Source organism: Mastacembelus armatus, chromosome 17 (genome assembly GCF_900324485.2).
Source record: "Mastacembelus armatus chromosome 17, fMasArm1.2, whole genome shotgun sequence".
Classification (NCBI taxonomy): domain Eukaryota; kingdom Metazoa; phylum Chordata; class Actinopteri; order Synbranchiformes; family Mastacembelidae; genus Mastacembelus; species Mastacembelus armatus.
Genome location: NC_046649.1, coordinates 3,819,889 through 3,843,709, shown reverse-complemented (window position 1 = coordinate 3,843,709; position 23,821 = coordinate 3,819,889). Strand labels below are relative to the sequence as shown.

Genomic DNA, 23,821 nt, shown 5'->3' with positions numbered 1-23,821 from the left:
TGTCCTGAGCCATGAACAAAAATTGACACAATTCCACAATACTGGAATTGGTTTTCATTGGGTTTCATTTTTATGTGTTTATATTTTGTGCCAATATTGATTTTGATTGCAAAGGACATAGTGAGACTACTCTTCCCAGACAGCTGTATAATCCTACCTTCAGTCCTATTGACAGACTGACACAAACCTGGCCCCCACCAGCAGAAAACCAAAAGCCTTCCTTTATGCTGAAATGAGAGCAGCCCAAAAGGGTACTTGATGTTATAAATGCAGCTCTCTCCTGTATGCTCTTGTCTCATTTTCATTGTAATCCCTTGCACACAGACACAAGAAAGTAAGGAAAAGGAGGCAGATTATAGGAGGATATTTTCACTACTTTAGCTCAGAGAGACAGACAGAGATCAAAAAGCAAGGGGAGGGAAGCTAAGCATACACATTAGAATTCAGCAAATGTTTTCGCATTTAATCTCTGGAAAGTCAGTGCAAGTATTTAGCATCATTAGATTTGATCAAAATGACACTAATATTTCCACTTTGACCTGGATAAATTTACATACATACATACTACAGAATGAAATACAAACATATGTTTTTTGCAAGTACATTTTATACCATCTGCATTACAGGACACAACATAGAAACATGTTTGAAACATCAGCTATACTGTAGCTAATGATCATCACTATTTCTATCCCACTCACTGCAACATCTAGTAATGGATGAGGGTTTGGCCAGGACTTGTACTTGACAACCTCACAAGTTTACACACTTGGAAAGATGAATTCCACTGACTACAGTGAATAGTAATGCCTTCCTACACCATTATTAAAACAGTCTGTCCAGCAGAGACTTTACATAGCATTCTCACACTTACACAGGCTGCCTTTCTCTGTCTCTGTCAGACACTTAAACTCTCTCTCATTCCCTCACTATTATCTGTGAACTCTTAACACCTCAACATTTTTAGTCCTCTATTGAAGTTCTAAAACAACCTTTACCAAAATCTAAATCAGGTACTTTTTGTTTCTATTTACAGTGAAACCTGTTCCATAATTGTAACATGTTTATGACTGTTTCCATGATGACAAAGCTCTCCTAAACCTGTTAGCGCAACACATGTTGTCATGTCAGCTAAAATCTTCCCATTTTGTCTGCCAGCACCGGAGCACTGTTTCATGAGATGCTCTTATAGGTCGTATTAGAGGGAAGGAACAAACCACCCATATGGGTCATTTAGGTTGGAAGTTTTCAGAATATATGCATACCTATGGCTAACATTTGCCACATCAGCTCCCACATCAAGAAAACACAGAGTTCATATACAACTAATTGGGATTTTGATCTCTTGCAACTATCGGCTGGCATCAGCTCCAGGATAAGTGGTATAGCTAATGGATGGATGGTCAAGTTTATCCTGTTTTAGAAAACTGCACTGTTCACCTTAACTTTATCACAACCAGACCAGTCTGTCCAGATACCACGTAGACTAAAATGTTCATCAAATTCCCAATAAGACAGTGACCATCTGTCATCTGTATTAATCTGTTTTAATGGATTTGTGAAATAAAGTTTGTGATTGTGATTGAACAAGCCAAAGTAACTCAGCATCACTGAGATTAGTAACTGTAATCATAGTAGTTTCATATTATAAACATAAACAAGCAAGTAAGTAATATGTTACTGCTGATTAATACCAACAACAATATGTGACTTTTTAAATCCAAAATAGTCATCAGCATAGTTAGAAATGAGTTTTTGCTCTCTTGCTGTTGAGGTAAAAATATGTAGTCATTTATGGAACTTTAAGCTGTGTCACAGGGATCTGCTGGAGCCTATCCCAGCTCTCTCTGGGTGAAAGGCAGGGGTCCACCCTGGACAGGTCACCAGTCCATCACAGGGCCACATAGAGACAAACAACCTCACACACTCACACTCACTCCTATGGGCAATTTAGAGTCACCAATCAACCTGACATACATGTTTTTGGACTGTGGGAGGAAACCAGAGTACCTGGCGAAAACCCACACAAGCACAGGGAGAACATGCAGACTCCACACAGAAAGGTCCCTGATGGGTTTCAAACCAGGAACAGTGCAAACCACTCATCTACTGTGCTACCTTGCTACTAAACATTTAAAACTATATTTTACCTTTTCATGTTATTTTACCTTTTTGTTATTACCAATAACAAAACAATTGTGTTTCTGTAGCCACATACATAGGCAACATTTTTTCAAAAACCTTAATAACAGTCTCTAGTCAATTGAGTCGACATCGACTCCAGCCTCCATTCAACAGCAGCTGTCGGTCAGCAGCAGTTGTTTCAGAGCTGAGAAGACAGTTGCTGGTTTCTTCAGGCTGTTCAAAAGTAGAAACCTACTTTTGAAAAACTATTTTGAAAAAGGCACCCAAAGGACTATATAGGAAGAAAACTGCATTTTAATACACTCACAATGTTTCTCAGCATCACCTTGGATTGACATTTGAACAATGGAAGTTTGCTGAGATGGGTGAATGGTTACAGCTAAAATTGTCTGGGTGTCCATTAACTGCTCTATTTGGGTAACATGGGAAACTGACCATTTCAGGTTGTTTATTTCACTGTAATACAATCTCAAATCACCTCATAAATCCCAAAAAGCAACCTGAACCACTAATAGTGTGTACACAACAAGTTTCCTAGGGAAAAAAATGAAACTCATTTTTCTACTGCTTCAGTCAAAAGACAATTGTCCGAATTCACACGCATTGATTTGGGTTGTAATATGTATATTTAATTACAAAGATATTGCAAACTTTATGGTGACAGTTTTTTGACAGGGAGAACAGTGTGTGAAAACCAAATATAATTAAAACTAGGTTCTGTTAAATAGTGAGTGACTTAGGAGTATGCAGTCTCATAGTAATTACTTAAGCACATGTGAGCTCCAGTACTACAGTTCCACACCGTGTTTGTAGGTTCTGATGAACTAAACTGAACTTCACATGTTTGAACTAAGCTGGGTGTAAGAGAAAGAAAAAATGTACCAAATGCAAAATCTTGTTTTAATGAATTTAGAACTCTCCTACTAACTTTTAAAATATCCATTTATTTTACATTTGTTCCAACTATCTCATGTAATTACTTTTGAGCAGATGGCTTTTCTCAGGACAACATCGAGAACCCAATACAAGAGCACATTAAAAGTCTAATGAACTTGGTACAAAATGAATCACTTTTAGTTATCAGCTTTACACATGATTAAAATGTTAATCCAGTTACACTATATGATTGTGGCTGAAGTCATGCTCAGTGGTGTCCTACTAACAAGCATTGTGTGTGTGTATCCAAAGCTATTATAACTCTGCTGTTCACTATTACTATTAAAAAAATCCTTCCATGATTTCCCACTGTTTCGCTAGGTGACATGTTATTGCATTACCATGAACACTCCATCCATCTTACAATTAGGTTTAGCCATGACCTCTAGCAACAGTGGTTGATCTTGACATGAGTAAAGGAGGAAGTCAGGTGATCTAGTATATAGAGCAACAACATTTGCATTAGGAGCAGCTTGAGGTGAATGTGTGGGGCAGAAAACACAGGACTTTCCCATCGGTTTAAATATTGTGAATGATTTTCTGCAACCTAACCCCACATTTATTATCGTAACCATGATGACAAAGGTTACTATAACCATAACCGGCATATACCTAACCAAGCTCTTTTTGTGCATAAACCTAATAAAACTTGATTCCATAACAATAGCCATTATAACCAGTTTATATGTCAACAAAGGTCCAGTACGTTTGCCACTCAAAGGCTTGTATGGGCCATTTTCTGAGGCTGAAGGACTTGTTGGTTATTTTATATAATATTGAGCATGTTATATATCATGTTATACTCCACGGAGGTTTCATGTTTCGTATTGAAAATAATGAAGTAACTAATATCTACAATACTAAACAGCTATAATAATTTTAGTTGAGTAAAAAGTTCAGTATTAACCACTGCATGAAATGTACATCAAAGATTTATGTTTAGTTTATTTAACCACATCACTTCATCAGTTTGTTACATTCTATCTTTGACTTCTCTTAGCCCCTTCTGGTGAGGAGGTAGGCAGAACTATATGGATGTTGCACAAGATAACTTTTTGTTCCAGCCAACAGCAGACGGAGTAAGGCAAGAGTGAGACAGGAAGAGAAATGAGAGAGGGATTTTATATTGAAAAGATCCCCCTGCAATCACACATACACACATCCACACAGCCGTTTTGTCAGTCTGAATGTTTGGCTTTCATCTTGTGATTCTCTCCACTTCAGAGAGTCCAAGGTTAGCCATCATTTTCTCTCCTGATAATTCATGTGCTCATACAAGCATGAAGGCACAGAGCCGGCACCTCCTTTCCAAGGCCACCAGAGAGCTGCACAGAAAGGAAATTACTGTATAATATCAGCATGGCACAGATAAGAGGAAGAAAGAATGGATGTTTGGTGCAGCTTATGACAACAATATTCATGGGGTGGTTTTTCCTTTTTTACCAACACTAACAGAGAAACACTGAGGCTAAGCCCTTGCTAGTAGCTTGTCTTTTTTATCTGATTACTAAATATGTTAATGACAGAAAACAAAGAACGAAGACAAAAAAGTCAGAAGGAAAAGAAATGAGGAGGAAAGAGAAATTCTTATCCAGGTTTCATGTTTTTCTTTGTGAAGCGTATTTTCATTAAATAAATATCACTAGGAAATAAAGGACCATTATTTTACATTACAAATAAGGTGTTTTCATGCATGCCATGTTTCTCTGTATCAGTCAACCCTCTCTCTAGAATTTACGTTCATATATATATACTTTTGTGGTGGAAATGTATTTGCTAATTGCTGTTCTGCAGATAGACCGCTGCAATTATAGCAGTAGCAAATTCCCCTGATTGGCACTTCAAAACTAAACTCCACCAGTTACTGCCATCATTGATGTTTAACTATTTAAAACATCTTAAAATTGCTGTATAAACACTAGGTGCTTTTGCAGTGGTGGAAAAGAGATTTTAAAATTAATTTATGTTCATATTTGAGTGTGAGGTCTGAACAGTACCACTATAAGCTATCTGGTAACTATGGAGGCCAACTGGGATAAGCTTGAGACAATCGGCGCAACCACAGTTACTTATCTGTCCACCAGGATTGAGTTTACTGAGGTTAAGGCCGTCCCACTGTGGGGTGGTCGACTGCAGTGCGGCCAGCAGGTTTTACAGGAAGTGTGTTCCTTGGATGTCTTTCAGCTGTGGGCCTAGAGCATCTGTTCGCTGACCGCTGGCTCTGCCGGATTAGCCCGTGGAGCTTATCTGAGGTGATTGTCAACTTAAGGTGAGCTGGTTACTACAACACCACACACGGAGGAGGGCACGAACTTAGTGGTCAACTCTTTGGTTACTGGATTCTCTCCTCTGCATGGGGAATGGAAGCAGGTCTCTTCTTTACTTCATTGTCTTGATTGTCTGTGTTTGTGGGTTCTCTCTGTCTTATGTATTTCTGTGTTGTCTTTTTTTGTGTTCTGCCGCGGTGGGTAGGGAATTCATCTTATTGGTCATTGTGGTTGAGTCGATCTGGTTGGTCTGGGAAGACGTTCAACCCTTGTTGGTGATTAGTTCACAATCACCTAACTGCAATGGTGCAGTTTCACTCATCTGAGCACTGTGTAACATGAACAGTCGTTTATGGCCTGACTAATAAATTTTAGGAGTGTTTCCCAAAAAGGGGAATAATTGTTATTCGCTTTTTCCACCAAGCAAGTTTCAACACATACACTTTTCGATCACCCATTCACATTTCTGACCAATCACACAATAGTTGTCAGACACCACGCAAGAAAAAAGTTCTGCCCAGATGATGTGTCAAGAACAAAAAAAATGACATTTTTTTCTCGCAGCCCTGGTACAGAGAACAAATTTCTCTGTTGTATGTATAAACCTTTAGCCACAAGCATGAGTAACAGATACACAATAGCACAGCTTATGTCTAACACTGTAGTCTGGTAGTGCTGCTTTCAGGATGTCGAGTTGCATATATTTCATATTTAGCAATAGAAGCAGAAACATAACAGGAACAATTGCTTGTACATATGCTGTGGTTGTGTCCAAACACTGTTCTCCACTGGTGGAGTTTAGTTTTGAAGTGCCAATCAGGGGAATTTGCTACTGCTATAATTGCAGCGGTCTACCTGCAGAACAGCAACACATTTTTAAATGTACATTTAAAAAATTATTTGGGTGAAATTCTACCAACATGTCAAGTGTGCTATAAGACAACATACTAAACTGGATCTTATTTATATCCAAGCTGTTGCTGCCAATGTAAGAACACACTTTTATAGTCTTAGGAGTTGTGGTGTTTGCTGTTGTACATTGCACTGAGGTCCTGAGGAATGGCACTTCACCTCCCTGTATCCCCTGTATGTCAAACATATGCATGTATGTGACATTTGTAAGATACAGTAGGGGAGTAGGGGAGGATGGTGATGGTACAGAGCCTAACGCTGTTACATTGACAGTGCAAGTTTGATTCCAGATTGAGTCCTGTAGTAAGGCTCTGGCATTTGCTCTTGCAAATGTAATGGCATAACTTCATTAATTTTTATTATCTGCAATTTTCTCCTTATTAACAGGTGGTCCAAAGAACTCTAAAAATGAAACATAGATCAGCCATCTGCCCCCCACACCAAAATCTAATAGCTTGTGCAAAGTCCCCACAGTGTCTTACAAAAAACGCTTCCTAACTTGTCTATTTAATTTCTTTCTTCTACTGCAGCACAGATTCCAGTCCTGATTTTTTCTCTACTTTTTCTTTATTTCTTCTCTCATTGTATTTTCCTTCCTTCTTCATTTCCCCTGCGCTCCAACTAATGTCAAGTAAATTCCAGCAAACATGTTGTCTTTGGCTCCCACCTGCCTGCACAGCTAAGTTCATCTATCAGTTGACTGAGATGCTGTGCAACATGTTAAACAAGTGTTTAGCATTCATCTGCTATTCTCAGAGACACACTGGCAGCTGAGTGTGTGTGGCCACAGCCCAGAATTCATTTCCTGTCTCTGTGTGCAGCATAAAGGGGGAAAAGTCACACTAATCATACTGATAAAGATTAAGAAAAGGTGGGAGTCCTGCAGTGAGTTTTATAGCTGCCAAGGGCAAGATTTTAATATAAAAATTCACCTGTCTTCCCTGTTGTTGGTGCAACAGAGAGCAGTGTCCCCTCTTTAATAATGAAATCAGCACAGATTCCCACTGTTTGCATAAATTACATTGTAATGTTGGCATGATCACTTAAACTCTTCTCCACAAATGTCAAAATTGTATTAATTTCTACAGCCTATTCAGCAGAATGTTGGTACTTTGCATTGGAGAGTATATATACATTTTACAGTATAAGTTTATTAAAAAAGAATATTATATTCTGTGGAATGTGAATAAAATTGTAATTAAAATTTACTTGGAAAATATTTCAGCTTGTGTGGTCAAATTTATGCAGCCAGCTCCAGTTTGGTACAAGGTGAATTCACAGGCCATTTTAGGGAATCAGACAGAGGCTGTGAGTTTGTGCTCTGATTTAAAATAACTGTTTAACCAGAGTCACTGGTGAAAACAAAACTGCTGCACAAATAATTATCAGCCGAAACCAACTACACAATACCCAACATTATATTAACTTCAACAGTCTAGATCATACTACCAAAATAAGAATTATTAAACTTACATTAGCCTGTCATTTTACTGTCAGCTCATTTTATTGTACGATGCCACTCAGATTAATTACTATTATATGAATCTAATATCATGTTCAATCAATTCTGGAGAAAATGAAATTTTGGAAAGTCATTGCTGGCTGCTCAGACAGAATGTTAAGTGAATTTTAGAGGCAGCACAGCACAGCTGCATACAAAGTCAGTGGAAATGATGTCTTTTAGACATCATTGCCTTCTGATGTATACTTGCTTTCCTTCCTAGCTAAATACAGAATTACAGATACACTGGTCCTTATTTTAAACTGTAATGTTGCTTTATTTGTTGCTATATTATCTATCTATCTATCTCTCTCTCTCTCTCTCTCTCTATATATATATATATATATATTAATGCGACTCCTGAAATTGTGTTGGTTAAAAATCCCCAAGGAGTTTGGCGTTAAAGTGTGATACTTTTCATCATTAAATATTTTTAGGCATTTCAGGCAGTGACTACACCAAGCATACATGTCAACAGTTGTCAAGAAGAGATAACTTTGTTACAGCTGGAGTTCGGCAAGTGCATGTATCTTGCCAGCTCAGATGTCAGAACAGAGTCAAATGCCTCCAATTATCACTCTGATATAAAATCTTCCTACAATAGTGCCCAGCTTTTATTACTACATCACACTACATCACAAGCAGGCTGATCTGGACAAAACACAGGAGAATACAAAATAGAAAGGGCTGGCTGCAGTTTGGATAGGCCTACTGACCCATTAAACTATTCCTGGATTGGGTCATGCCCATTGCAAAGGAAAAAGTAGATAGTCACAAACATGCGCAAATGGATTAGTAAAAATAACAAGTTTAATGCAGGTAATTTTATTTCTTTACAAGAGCCTGGTTAAAACTATAGTTTCACAAATGGGAGAGCTAGCAGGTAGAACCATAGCAAAGGAACAAAGCAATTTCAGTACCATACTGTGAACATCTCTTAGAAGGGTTTGACCTTCAATAGAGGACTAGCGATATATGACAATAACTTGCAAATCGAAAAGATAAAACCCTGCCTTACCAGTGTACTACAAATATAGTGGAGGTTATCTGGCTTTCCAAATGCTTCTGTGCATGTGCCTTTGTGGCTGACCTTGCCTATTTGGAGTTTTTGTAGACCAACTAGATGAGAACAGTAACTGTGTATCCTAATAGATCTCACTAAATCATGCTTTTTCATTAAAATAGCACTACTTCAAAAGAGAGCAAATCAAATAAATCCCTCCAGCTAGCTAGCTGGAGAAGACAGGAGAGCATAGGTAACAATTGGTGAACGGTGGATGGAGAGGAGAAAGAAACTGGTGAAATGGTGTATAAGACAACTATGTAGAGCAGGGAAGGCCTGTTTGCAGTAAGAGGAGGAGCTGCTGGTGCTGTGCCCATTCAGTCTGAGGTTTTTATTATCTAACCTCCCACCAAGGGAAATGATACTGCCTAAAATAGTTTAACCCTGTTAACAACACCCATGAACCTTGTATTTCTGTGCACTGTGTTGTTTGGGGTATTTTTCATATTCCTGCGAATTACTGATGAAATATAGGTAGACATTTCCAGCAGAGCTGCACTGAAGAATTTAATATATATTTCAAGTCTCCAGAACATTTACAAACAACTACAAAGCTTCAGTCTTCTCAGGTCTTGTTTAGACAGGATATGCCCTGTAGTGATATTGAATTGATGGATTGTCTTATTAATTATTTATGAAAAAATGTTACATATTACATTCAGAGCATTCAAAGAATTAACATTGATATTCATGCTGTGGTGTAGCATACACTACTTTTAAATGCTTTAGAGTGTGTCTACTGTATGTACCATTTGTAAAAGTAGTATCGCAGTGTGCAAACAGAAAGTCAAGCCAATCAACTGACTCAGTAATATCTATTTCACAATAATATCTTATGTTTGCTGACACTGGCTACCATTAGCTCAGGTCTGACCTACAGATTGAGTACATTTGGACATCTTAGACACTGAGGTCTGTTTATCACAAAAGACTGTCTAGTTGCCTCGCTACCAATTATAAAGGCCTCAGCACATTATCTGTTCCAATCTGTGTAGTTTATGCAAGTATTTTTGCACTGTCCACAATCTTTGATGCACCCTCTCCCATGCAGGAGCTGCTATTACACTAAGCAGCAAGTTAACTAGAAACCCACCTGGAAGTCTAACTGAAAACTGCATATATCCACAGAAGTCTCTGCACATTGGCAATAATTCGATAGCATTTAAAATAAAAAAAAAAAAGAATTTATCTCTTGATCTTTCCCCAGTCATCAACTGGACTTCCTGTGCAGGCTCCTGCACAATGACTTTGATCCTTTTCCTGACATTCCATCCACATAATCTAGTCTCAATGGTGGCTCGCTTTAAGGGTGGGACTCTCATCAGACCATAACAGAACTGAGAAATTTTGTGGGTATGTTTGTGTATTGTTTGTATATGTATTGTGGCATATGGTGCAAAGACCAAAATGACCATTCAAAGTCTGTGGTGCAATAAGCAGAGACCACATTACTAAACAGGCATTATCTTCTGCATCTGTGTGTGTTGGTCAGGAACAAACTCATCAATTGCACACTAGAGGTTAGGCACTCAATAATGAAGAAATCAACACACATGCTTGTTCACAAGTGTTGTATGGGAGAATCAATATGAAAGCTGTTGAAAAATATGAATGTTTTGAAAATACTGAACAGGGAAGTGGATTACCTGAAAGTGTGGTTTGAGAAGCATCTCAGGATTTTTTGATTTTGACTTTTCTCTGCTTAAAAATGGGCTGACTTTGGAAGACATGCAATCCCCTGGGAATGTAGCCTGACGACAACTGCCCTCCTCCAAGAAGCAGCAAATTTTAAACCTTTCAGAGTCACCTTTCATGTCTGCTGGGAACGGACGCTTGATACTCAAAAATTTGGGGCAGAATTTCAGGAAATTAATGTGAAGCAGAGTTCTCGCTTAAGCAAGGCAGCAGGTAGACCTGCCTAAATACAGTATATTACTATCACTTTGACCTATCAGGAAGTCACATCGGTGTGATCTGCTAACACCATGCAAGAAAATGATTTAATGCACAAAATGGGCAGTTCCATTGCTTTCACCTTTATCATCTACATGAGTGAATGAAAGACAAATCCCCTTGATAAATCAGCATTTTGATTCACACTTCTGTTTTTATTGATAAGTACATCAGCAAGTGGCCATCTATTGGGTACACCAAGCTACAATGGTTGCAGCCTAATAAAACAGTCAAGGTGATATTGTTTAGTTTCTGTTGAAACTGAACTATACTGGACTGTATTGCATTATATAAAGAGGTGTTTATGTTACACTGATATAAATGGTATGGACAAAAAAAAGAGAAACACCTGTCAGTGTAATGCTATATACTGTATTTTAACAGCAGCACAAACTATCCATCCATCCATTTTCTATACTGCTATTGGGGTGCTACAGTGGGTGGTCTCAGCTGATGCAGGCAAGAGGCCTGTAAGTCTGGATGCATCACCAGTCTGTGACAGGGTTGACACAAACTACATCCTATAAAATTATCATATAGTTGAACAATACTAAACATTATCATTAGTATTGTTGTATTAGACTTTACTGTAGCATCTTACAACCAATAAACTGCAAAATGAATATATATATTTAGAAAGAAAGAAGCTGTTGTAAATTAAGTTGCATTTTTTTGTATTGCTCTAGCCAAACGATGATACAATACTAATTTGTTTTTCTTGAAATTAATTGGAATATGACATCAAAGAAATCAGCTCTGCTAAGCACAGTTTGTGTATTTGGGTGAATGGTCAAGATACCATATTAATTATCATATTGTATTTTGCCTGAAGCAGTAGACAGACATATTATCTATTTTACTCAACTGGGAACATGATAACTGCTGAATATGTATAAATGAAATGATGCAGAACTGAAATAAATAGATTTGCTTTCAGGTTGTCTCATTGTGAAGCTTTCTTTATATACAAATAAGCACCTCTGCACACATAAGCCCCCACCATGCAGATAGCATAGCTTGCATATTGAGGCCTCCTTCTCTGTCAATAATTAATTCCATTCACCTTGAGTGGAATGTGCTTTGAAATGCACTCACTGAAGACACTGTACACTATTTTTACAAGGCCTTTTCTCTTTTTATTTTTTTCTTTAATGGTCACAGTATCATGTGTGGGATAGCTTTTCTTTGGGAGAGATGCAAAGAACAAAGAAGAAAATGAGAGAAAAGGCAGGACTCAGGAGGAGATTTGCTTTATACAGCATCTCGTCTGTGAATTCTCCCTGTTCTGGCATGTTCACAGCAACAGCCAATGTACTTGGTCCATTCATAGATTTATCATGACAAGAAAGTCAATTACAGTAGGTAGCCTACTTATAAAGGCAAGGCTGCAAGACTTTTAATTAGGTCTGTCCATCAATTAAAAAATGAATCAGATTAATCACATATATGGGCTGTGTTTAATCACAATGAATCACAATTTGAAACTTTATGGATTTATAATCTAAACACGCAGCTTATGAATAAAATAAATTTAGTAAGGTTAAAGCAGACTTTTTTTCAGTTTTATTATCTCCAACATTAACATATAAAAAATGTTAACTCAAATGTCTGATAACATAAGGGTGAGTAGAGATTGTTAGCAGACCAAAAAAGCAATTGTTAGACTCTGTCTCTGTCAGTACAAAGTAAGCAATATAGTTCTATATAACCATATAGGAGAAACTTAACATTTCCATTCTGCACTTTAAATGAACATTACCTTAAACAGTGTGCAGCTGCGCTTTACAGTCAACCAGTTACTAAGACAAACTAGCTTATTGACATTTTCAGAAGACAGCGCTGATCTTGTTTTCTGTACAATGTGGGCTGCCAGAGATAACAAGGTACTGTTGATGAAGGTGTGGTGTGATGAAGTACATCCATCAGGATGTTTTTTTAAAATGCAACTTGCTGCACCATTTGACATGCGCTTGAACTGAACATTCACTTAACCTTATCACACCCAACTAAGTTATGGGAGGGTGTTAGGTCAAAAGAGGTCCTGTGTTTAATTTGCGTTCTAAAAATATTAACGCGTTAAACTTTTTATATTAATCGCATGCGTTAATGTTGACAGCCATACTGTTAATGTAAAGGTTCTGGAATAAATGTTGAGTTTCATTTGTGGTAACTTAACATCCTTTGGGCAATGAGGCAAACATCTGGCAGGACTCTGTATTGATGGAAATTGGAGTTTACCAAGACAACCGGTAAACACAGAGGGTGTTTGAAATTAAATTAAATTAACAGAAGAAAAATGCATATTAGAAAATAAAGGGTTTGTTCTGTGCCAAGTGGCACCAAAAATTCACCAAAAATTGTAGAACAGATGGAGGCTGCTATTTGAAGGGCCTCTCCCACCTGCGACACTTTTACCTACATCAGCCGGGCCCCAATGCTGATAGCAATTTGCAGGAACTCACCACTTGCATCATTAAATGCTATGTAAAAAGTCTCTTTGTTACAGGTTTTAAAACATTTACACTGTAATTTCTTTGACATCATTAGCTTGTTTACAGAGCTACTACTGATAGATGCTTCCTATATAACTTTCTGTTTGAACTTCCCCTCTGCAGCAGTTTTAATATATTTAAAGTGAACACAAAAGCAGTTTTACCTGACTTGGGGTCGACAGAGAAGTAGGGCTGTCCCTCCAGGATGCTGTAAACTATCTTGGCGCTGTTACCATAGGTCGGATCATCTGCATCTGAGGCTGTCACCTGGAAAACGGAGGTTCCTGCACAAAGGGAGCAAATGGTGATTGGTACTCACTGCCACATGTAAATGAAGAGAGAAAGTATTTGTGAGTACTGAAAAATGTTTAGTGTTTACATTATGGCAGGACTTTTATGTCTTTAAGGAACAAAATTTATAATTTACTTCTTGATTAGAAATGATAAATACAAATAAAGCGGTTTTAAAAATTCTCATTTTTAATTTCTGTATTTGTCAATCCTGATCTTATTCTGAGAATTGCAACCATTTTAAATTATGTCATTTCTCATTCATCATTGACCCCGTGCATACATTCGCATGAAGCCCAAAATTTATGACCATGACTTTTCCACAATACAAGCTTGCGAACTACGAATGGGCTAGAAAAGTAAACTGAACATATTCTGTATTCTACATCCTAAAGTACAGTCAAGGCTTAACTTCGCAATTGTTGGAAAAATCGGCTTTTGCTGACCTTCAGCGGTCTAACTCTGTGACATCACTGTTGAGTGGGATTATACTGTAGGTGCAGGTACTCACTTTTGACCAAGCAGTGATGGTGCTTGTGTCCAAACAAAACTAACCACTGCAGCTAGCATCGTTCCAGAGCAGTCTGGTCAACATAGCATGAGTACGTGATATAGAACCAATACCATGTTAAGGTTATCCAGTAGGGGATAATGACATGAAGAGCTAAACCAAATGGAAAATGTCCCTCCCATGTGTTCCTGCGGTTACTGCTCTCCACAGCCAACTGAGAAGAAAAAAACCTGGTTGCAGAGAGTGGGACGCATTGATGACAGACCTGGAAAGTTGTGTCACCAAATGAAAATGATGCTTACTGTGTAACTACAAAAAATGTGTGTCTCATATTAACAGCTTGGGGCTGGTAAACCATCTCAAAATCAACTGAAGGAAAAGAGAGAAGCCTACTGGACCATACAGCGACAGTGAGAACTTCTTCAAGAAAATCAAAGACTTTCAGGACATTTTAGTAATATCGCTTGACCTCTCTTGAAGCAGAATCATGATACTGCTAAGAAGCAATTATTATCTATAGTTTTCTAATTGATTAAGCAATCAGAAAGCTAAGTTAACTATTATAAAGGTCACAGTGTGGGCTTAAAAGACATGGAAAGGTAGTGCATCAACCAAATGTTTAAACATAATTCTTTCTTGCATTATCAACCTAAAGATGTACTGTCATTCTTTGACAAGTAAAATTATAGCTAGCAACTGCAATTTTAACCTTTGGTCCTAGTATCTAATTTGCAGCTCAGAAAATAGTCCATCCAAACACATTAGATTACAAGCAAACCCAAACACTAACCATAATGTTATTGTCACTGTTGACGCACCTGCTTCTGGTCAGAATCTCAAATAAAAACAATTTTTTCTCTCATAATATGACAATATCTTGTTTCTATGTAAATGTGACACTCTAAACATCCCCTCTGAATGTTTAGTATGAGCTGCACTAAAGCAGAGTGTGTGTTGTCACCAGTGTTCTTGTAAAGAGCCACAGCCCATTAGGCTGACCATGTAGCAGCAGACAGGAGAAGCCAAAGCTTATATCCATTTCATTCATCATGGTAGACCTGCGGCACAGTTGTTCTCATGGCAAAGGCAGTCTAAGATGTTACGTTCATGTTAAATTAAGGTTCCTGATGCATTTAAATTCTTCAGTAACTAATTATTTTATTATTATTGTACAGCTTATTTTTTTTGTTTTGTTTTCAGTAAAACTAGTGGAACAAAATCTCTAACACAAACCCCAATCTGTACTGATTTCTGTATTTATTTGCCCACAGCGTAAGTAATACAAGCATTCTTTATTTCTGGTTTTATATATTTTTTATTTTGTATTTAATGTTGCTTGTCCAACTTGAGATCTTTTAGGTATGTAAGTAAATACTGTAGCATCAAGTTAAAATTTTCTCTCTGAAATGTAATGGAAGTATAAAAGCAGGATAAAAGGAAAGTGCATCAGTAAGGTGTAAGTACTATTATGTTGCTCTGTGAAGAAGTATGCTTTATGCTACGGAGGTGTCAAGAGCTGCAAAAACATTAAGTTTTAAAGTCCCCGTCTGCTCAAAATGTGCTAAGGTGTCTTTTTGAACATCACAGTGCTGGGAGTTGTATGTTCAGAATTTCACAGTATAATGCTATGATTCAGTCTATTGGTTTTCTGTCATAAGCTGTGTTTCATGTGTATTCACACAAAAAACAGTTGTACAGTATAATGTCTTTTGTGGTTCTGGTGAACCCAGACAGTACTACATTTGCACATTGATATTTATTCAAGTAATGTACTTACATACGGTAACAATTGTAGGTTGTTTCTCCTGTTTTCCTGCTGCGCCTATCCTCAGAAGTTAATCCTTACCCTGACACAGTCATTACTTTTTCAAAGGTCTAGACTGCCTTTGTTAATTAAAAAGCATACTATATACATATCTCATGAATTTCTATACTGTCCACTCCTGACTCAACACAAATCAATTTGTCTTGATTAATGCAGGTCAGGGAAGCAGAGTACAGAAGAAGAAATATAACTGCTGCAAGAAATAGCAAAGTGGTGAATGAACCAAGTGAGAGAAAGCAGAAAGCACTGAGAAAGCAGAAGAGTTGGGATGTGAAAGAGACAAGGGAGGGATGGGTGATGAAGAACAGAGTTGGAAGGATAAAAAGTAAGGAGAGACATTCAGAGAGATGACAGATGCTCTGAGAAAAGGAAAGAGAAGGAGCCAGACAGTGAGAGAGATAATGATCTATTTGGAGAACAACAAAGACAGGACCTAAGAAGCAAAACTGAAGGCTGAAATGAAAATGCTCTGTTAGTTTTCTGTTTTTACAAAGTTATGCTGCGTGATTGATTCTGGGGATTAGTCAGTGGGCTACTAATCTGTCTGGTAGGAGAAACAGTGTGAATAATTGTCTAACTGACAAGTATGGTGTCCGTGAAGAACATAACATATACATGATCAAAAGCACTGAACACACACACACACACAAAAGTTATGATCTGCCATTCTCTTTTGTTAATGTGTTCATATACAGTGCTGTGCAGAAATTTTAGACATGTTTTAGATTCTTATCACACAACACCATCACGTGTCAGATTGAGCCCAGATTCATTGTGCAGGGGGAACAAGCCCAAAAAGAACCCACTAGAGTTCATGAAGAACTATTTCCAGAGGCAAGAAGAACCAGGAGTCCTGCAGCAGATGGTCTGACCCCCACAGAACCCATATCTAGGCAGTGTGGAGTCAGTCTGGGATCACATGAGGAGACACAAACACTGGGACAGCCTGAATCTACAGAAGAACTGCAGCAGCATCTCCAAGGTGTTGCAAAGTACCAGGAGAAACTGAGTGCAGGTCAAACCAGAGAGAACTGCTGCTATTTTAAGGGCAAAGGAAAGTGCTGCAAATACTGATTAGATTTAGGTTTAGTTCCCTTTCCTGCACTTTCTATAAAGATAATTGATAAATGAAAAATTATTTATGTCATTTATACTAAAATCACCCCTGGTATATTTTAGTGCCTAAACCCATAGTACTCTATGCATTTAAAATTCTTCCTATGCCAGGACAAAACCTGAGAGAATCTTATCAAAATATGCATTTGAATATAATTTTTGACAAAGTTCTTGAAGCACATTTCTTATGTTATAAGGCTTTTTAAAAACTGTAAACATATTTATTTGTTCTGTGCAGTGTTCTGAGTTCTGTTTCCTAATTTATATCATTAAATCTTACTTGTTAAACTTCACTGTAAAATTTATTTAACCTATTCAATACACCTGCATTATTAGACACTGGGTAAGGGTCCTGTCTTACCAATATCAGACATCTCAGGAACAGTGGCTGAGAATGGCCCATCTGGGAATGTTGGTGCATTGTCATTGACATCCTGGACCTTGATGATGAACTCTGACTCTGCCTCCAATGAGTGGTTTGTCAGCCGGTCAATGGCCCTTGCATGTAGGACATACTGGGACTTCCTCTCACGGTCCAGGCTCTTGGTGGCATGGATGTCACCCGTTGTCTCATCAATGATGAAGATAGACCCAGCCCCTTCACCAGAGAGTATGTAGCGCACTGAGCCATCACCCTTGTCAGAGTTGGAGTGCAGCTGGAGTTGTAAGAAGGAGAAAATGAGTGAGGGAGAGTAGGGGGGTGGGGTTACAGTGTCTGACAAGAATCTAATGCAGAGTAATAGCCAAGTGTCAGGATGAGTGGTCAGTTAATGGTGAGGAGCAGGAAATGAGAAGCAGTTATCCAATCAGGAAAGGAGAAGCAGGAGTACTGTAGGACTGGAGTGTGACATCTTGTACTGAAGGTTTAGTATCTGAAGAAAGTTACTATGGATGACAGAACACATTCTACAACATGCAGTCCATCCTGAGCTAGATGTGTCACCAACCAAATTATGGATAAGAGTAAGTCAGATAAAAAACAAAAAATGGTAAAATAAGACAACTTCATTGTACACACATTTATTTATTTTTTTTGTGGTTATGCTGGTGTGAGAGGAGGGTTGCCGCTTACGCTGTGTTTATGATGATTGGGTGGTATGTTGTATTTTAGCAATCATTTTGGGCTACAGTAGTGTTTCTTTAAAATGTACTCAGACCATCTTTTACTGCAACTCAGAGCAATTTCTGAGACTTTGCTTGGCAAAAATGGACACACACAGTCCTCTCCAAAGTCAAAAAGCACTATTCAGTTGTATTATATCTGCCCTCTTTCTGTTACCTAAACTTGTTTTATCTACTGCAGATATGTGCATCAAAATACACCTTCAGATTGATAAAAATTACTAACAATCCCATTCGCATGAGTGTAATACTCAGACCCAGAATTCTGCAGAAGCATCAGTACTGCTGTTTTATGTGATGAATGAAGAGGCCACAACTTGTAGAACGCCCAGTCACATCACACAGCAGCAGAAATCATAAATTTGCTGTGAGGGAGGGGCAGTGGCAAGGATGGCAGCTAGACTTCAGAATGAATAAAACATATTACAGAAAATATCTTTAAAACAAGTTCACATATGTGAGGCTGTTGTTATCTTTTTCCTTTTGTCACTCTGGTTCCATTTTCAAACCTTCACTTGCCCAGGCAGGCAATATGAACATGAACCAATCTGTTACCTGCAATTATCTTTAAATCAATTCTGGACCCAACTCGATCTATTAATATAAGACCTGAGCCATAATTAAATACAGGCTCAGAGCTGCTGCTGGATAGTGAAGGCAATGCTCAGGGTCCAGGACCTGACAAATGATGAAGACAAACAAAACACAAATACAGTACAGTCCAGCCAGCGACAGACATTTCCAACACATGTTCAGCAGATTGTGTTCGTTTTTGTTGTGACTGTTTACATTCCTCCATCAGCTGCAGCACAGAGTGCATGTGACATCATCCACACAGTTGTCGCTGGTCTCCAGACAAAACACCCCAGTGCCCTTATACTATTTAATGGGGATTTTAACCATGTCAGTATTTCGGGAACTCTGACCAACCTCAAACAGTATGTGGACTGTGCGACACGAGAAAATAAGATTCTTGATCTCCTTTATGCCAATGTGAAGGAGGCATACAGCTTTTCAGCCCTACCCCCACTTGGTGGATCAGACCACAACTTAATATATTTAGTACCAACATACAAGCCTGTAGTAAGACAGCAGTCGGCTACCAAGAGGTATGTGAAAGTTTGGTCAAAGGATGCTGAGGAGGCCCTGCAGGAGTGCTTCAGGGTTACAAACTGGGACCTTTTCATGGATGCTCATGGTGAGGACATCAAAGGCATCTCTCACTGCATCACAGATTACATCCGCTTCTGTGAGGCCAAAAAAGTTTGTTGTTTCCCCAATAATAAGCCATGGATAAACAAGGACATTAAAGGACTCCTCAACAAGAATAAGAAGGCGTTCATGGCAAGACACAAGGAGGAACTCCGGGTGGTGCAGAAAGAACTCAAGAGGAAGCTGAGGGAGGCAAAGCAGCTCTATAGAGACAGAGTAGAGCACAAGTTGAGACAGAACAATATCAAAGAGGTGTGGAATGGGATGAAAATAATGACTGGTTATAAGAAGTCACACACTGCTGTGGAAGGAGACTCAAAGTTTGCTAATGAACTTACCCTGTTCTTCAATAGATTTGACACCACCTCTGCTTCTTACTCTGACCCAGTGTCCTCACACACCATCTCTCCTCCCTCCACCACCTTAGCTGATTCCTTGGGGTCTCTTCACATCCCTCCACCCAACATCTCTGCCAATGCTGCCTCCCCATTGCCCACTGATGCCATCTCCTCGATCAGCAGCCATACAACATTGAAGTATACCTCACCCCCAATACCTCCTCCCCTGCCCTCACCATCTGACTACTCATCAACACAATACACAGGCCCAGTCTTTGCCACAGAGCAGGTGAAGAAGGAACTAGCTAAACTAAAGACCAACAAAGCAAAAGGACCAGATGAGATCAGTTCCAGAGTACTTAAGATGTGTGCTAGACAGCTTGGAGAGGTTTTTCAGCAACTCTTCAACCTCTCTCTGAGGCCCAAAAAGGTGCCTAAGTTATGGAAAACTTCCTGTATTGTCCCATTACCAAAAAGAGACCGTCTCATTTCCCTTACTGACTTCAGACCAGTAGCGCTAACATCACGTCATGAAAATGTTTGAGAGACTGGTCCTGCAACACCTGAGGTCTCAAGTGTCATTTCTGGACCCCGTGCAGTTTGCATATCAGGAACACATCAGAGTGGAAGATGCACAGAGCATACTTCCATCTGGAGAGGCAGGGCAACACTGTGAGAGTCATGTTCTTTGACTTTTCAAGTGCTTTCAATACTATTCAGCCCAACCGCTAAGTGCAAAGACTACCTCACTGGGCGGCCACAGTTTGTTCACTTAGATGGCTGCATATCTGATGTGGTGATGAGCAGCACTGGTGCACCCCAAGGAACTCTACTGGCACCATTCCTGTTTACACTCTACACCTCAGACTTCCACTACAACTCAGGAACCTGTCACCTCATCATTGGATGCATTAATAATGATAACAATGAAGAGTACAGAAACTTGATAAAAAGCTTTGTTGATTGGTGTAACAACAACTGTCTAAAGCTCAATATCAAGAGAACTGGTGGTGGACTTTAGGAGGAGCAGGAAGATCCCAGTCCCTGTCTCCATCCTTGGAGATGAAGTAGAGATTGTGGACTCCTACAAATACCTTTGAGTCCACATTAACAACAAACTGGACTGGTCAAACAATACAGATGCACTCTTCAAGAAAGGACAGAACAGACTGTTCTTCCTCAGGAGACTCTGTTCCTTTGGTGTGTGCAACAAGCTACTGAAGATGTTCTATCAGTCTGTAGTAGCAAGTGCACTGTTCTTTGCAGTTGTGTGCTGGGGAGGTGGCATCAAGGCTGGTGAGGCCAACAGACTAAATAAGTTAATCAGGAAGGCAAAATCTGTTGTTGGACTGGAACTGGACAGTCTGGAGGCTGTGGCAGAGAGGAGGATGGTGGACAAAATACACTCCATACTGGAAGTCTTTTGTGTCCACGGCCATAAGACTCTATAATTCCACAATATAAACAATAACACACACACACACACACACACACACACACACACACACACACACACACACACACACACACACGCACACCACATACAAACCCCCAAAAATAAATAATTACTTTATTATTTTTCTACATTCAAGTTAATTACTTAATTAATGACTTTAATTACTATCATTAATATAATTTAAATAATATTAAATTTAATAACTTTAAATTAGTATAACTGCTGTAACAATTGAATTTCCCCTTGAAAATTAATAAAGTACTCCTCTTCTTCTTGAAATGAAACACTACTTTAGTATCATGAATTCTTATGTAAAGATTTGGAAAGTCGTAAAAATAAAATCCTGAAGCTCAAATATGCTAGTCCTAATTTGATGCTTTAATCCAGACTTTTTCTTCAGTCATGCACAGTGGTTATATTTTGCTACTGCACTTCCTCCATCTGATTTAAGAATCAAAAGGCACAAAAAGAGACAGGAAAAAAATGAAACAACTTTCAGGTCATGAATGGAGTCAACATTGTATGTCCTTATATTTGTTTTATCCAATACGCTTACACTTGCTCACCCTAACATACATTATTGTCCTCTATCTTCGGTATTATGTCTAGTCAATAAAATAAAGTTTTTGTATCAGTTCTGTTTGGAGTTTGTTAGGTCTGCATTGGCACTTACCTCTTTGGGAAACAGCTACAGCCTTACACTTCAGTCTGACACTGACAATAGCTCTCTCAACTTCTCCTGCCCACATGGCTTTCATATAAATAGCCATGTTACTGCTACTACTACTGCTACAATTGTCAACAGTCTAATTCAAAACATTCCAGCTTCAAATTGTGTTATGAACTCACTCAATACTATGCGAAAGAGTTTAATTTGTTTCAAGCAGCAGGTGGTGATTGACTGAGGTCACTTAACATAACAAACCCATACACTCAACTTCACCCACTGGCCTCAACATCTCCCACTAGGGATGCAGAGATGGTCCCAGGTCACTCACAGCAAGAAGGTCCCGTAAGGGACATTTCTATGTGGAGCATGCATGTTCTCCTTGCACACATGCTTGTGTGGGTTTACTCCGGCTACCTCGGTTTCCTCTCTAAAATTGTCCATAGTAGTGAGTGTGAGTGTGTGAGGTTGTTTGTCTCTATGTGGCCCTATGATGGACTGGTGACCTGTCCAGGGTGTACCCCTGCCTTTCACCCAAAGAGAGCTGGGATAGGCTCCAGCAGATCACTGTGACCCTGGCTAGGAATAAGCGGGTGTGGATAATAGATGGATGGATGCAGAGATTAACCAATTTCAAGGTTATCCGCACTTTAACACGTCACCGTTAAATAATTGTTGAGTGTTTCTGTTGCAACTTGCAACCAGCTTAAAGTGCCATGCTTATCAGAGACACTGAGGCTACTACACATAAATATGGCAGGCCGTTTTAGCATTTAATCAACAGACACTATTCACATTTAAGATATCTGTAATGTATTTATGACTAGTCAACTGTCATTTAAGATATCTGCATTGACATTTTGATTAGTCAGAAGTCAAATTACAGATTTCTTTAATGGACTCCAATTAAAGAAATCTGTAATTTAACACATGTAAAATATATCTTATTGAATATCCAAAACTAATATATTACTATTCACAATTCAATTGAAATCTATTTAATGTTAAATCGGCTTGCCATACACACGCTAGATTAACTATGGCAGAGGGACCAAACAGGGAAGCTTCATTTCCAGTAGTGTTGGAGCATTTTGGGTACACCAACAATGATGAGGGCATCATTAAAGATGATGGATCACCTGTTTGCAACACTTACCATAAAAAAGTTGCTGCTAAAAGAGCCAATACATCAAATTTGATGTAGTACCTGCAGCATTACAACCCAGCTTTGCATACCAGTGTAAAGGTAATACATAACAACTGAGTTAAATTATGTTCATTCATTAAATTAATTCATTCCTAGTCAGTCAAACACTCACATTCACACCTTCTGGAAAGCTGCATGTGTTTGAACTGTAGAAGGATGCCAGAGTACTTGGAGAAAAATCATACATTGGAAAAACATGCAAAGTCCACACAGAAAGGCCTAGAGATTCAAATGTGAAACCTTTTGGTCTGTAGACACTGACCCATGCCAGTCCCCTCTTGCCTGCTTACATCTAATTTAATAATGGTCAACCTTTTGAAGTTGAACAGAATGTAAAGTTTCTTGAGACAAATGTGAGCTATATAAATAACATTCGCCTTCAACTTCAACAGTAAATGATTTCAGAAGTTACTAGCTTCATGTAGCCTACAACTTTCCATAACCTAATCCTCAGTCCAACATTTCATCATCAAGACATGCAGACCTATACACTCAGGTGACAAAAATACCACTGACCAAGAACAGAAGTCAAACTGGAACAATGATGACTGATCGTGGGGGTCTACTTGATCACAGCCTGATGTTAAAGTTCTGCACTTTGTACTCCAAGTATTCACACAACCTACCTCTAATCCCTGTGCAGTACAAAAACATTACATTTTCTAAGCTGAACAATGTTGCCAAAAATCACAAACTAACATCACAGTCACATTTCTTTCAAAAACATATGAGAGTTTTCTGCGCCACCACTATGATTATGGTTTAATTAAAATGAAGGTAAGAAATGGGAAATGAATTCATTAACAG

General features: G+C 38.6%; 1 protein-coding gene across 4 annotated transcripts in view; it reads right to left on the bottom strand.

Annotated features, from left to right (window-relative positions):
• The window catches only part of LOC113134847 (cadherin-18-like), a 129,578-nt gene that overhangs the window by 57,999 nt on the left and 47,758 nt on the right, over positions 1–23,821 (bottom strand). For all 4 annotated transcript variants that reach the window (XM_026314387.1, XM_026314386.1, XM_026314389.1 and 1 more), the window contains exons 2-3: positions 17,374–17,668; positions 13,434–13,553 (exon numbers count right to left, since the gene is read on the bottom strand). In XM_026314387.1, the coding sequence (XP_026170172.1) occupies positions 13,434–13,553; positions 17,374–17,668 (415 nt within the window). The remainder of the gene's footprint in view (positions 1–13,433; positions 13,554–17,373; positions 17,669–23,821) is intronic.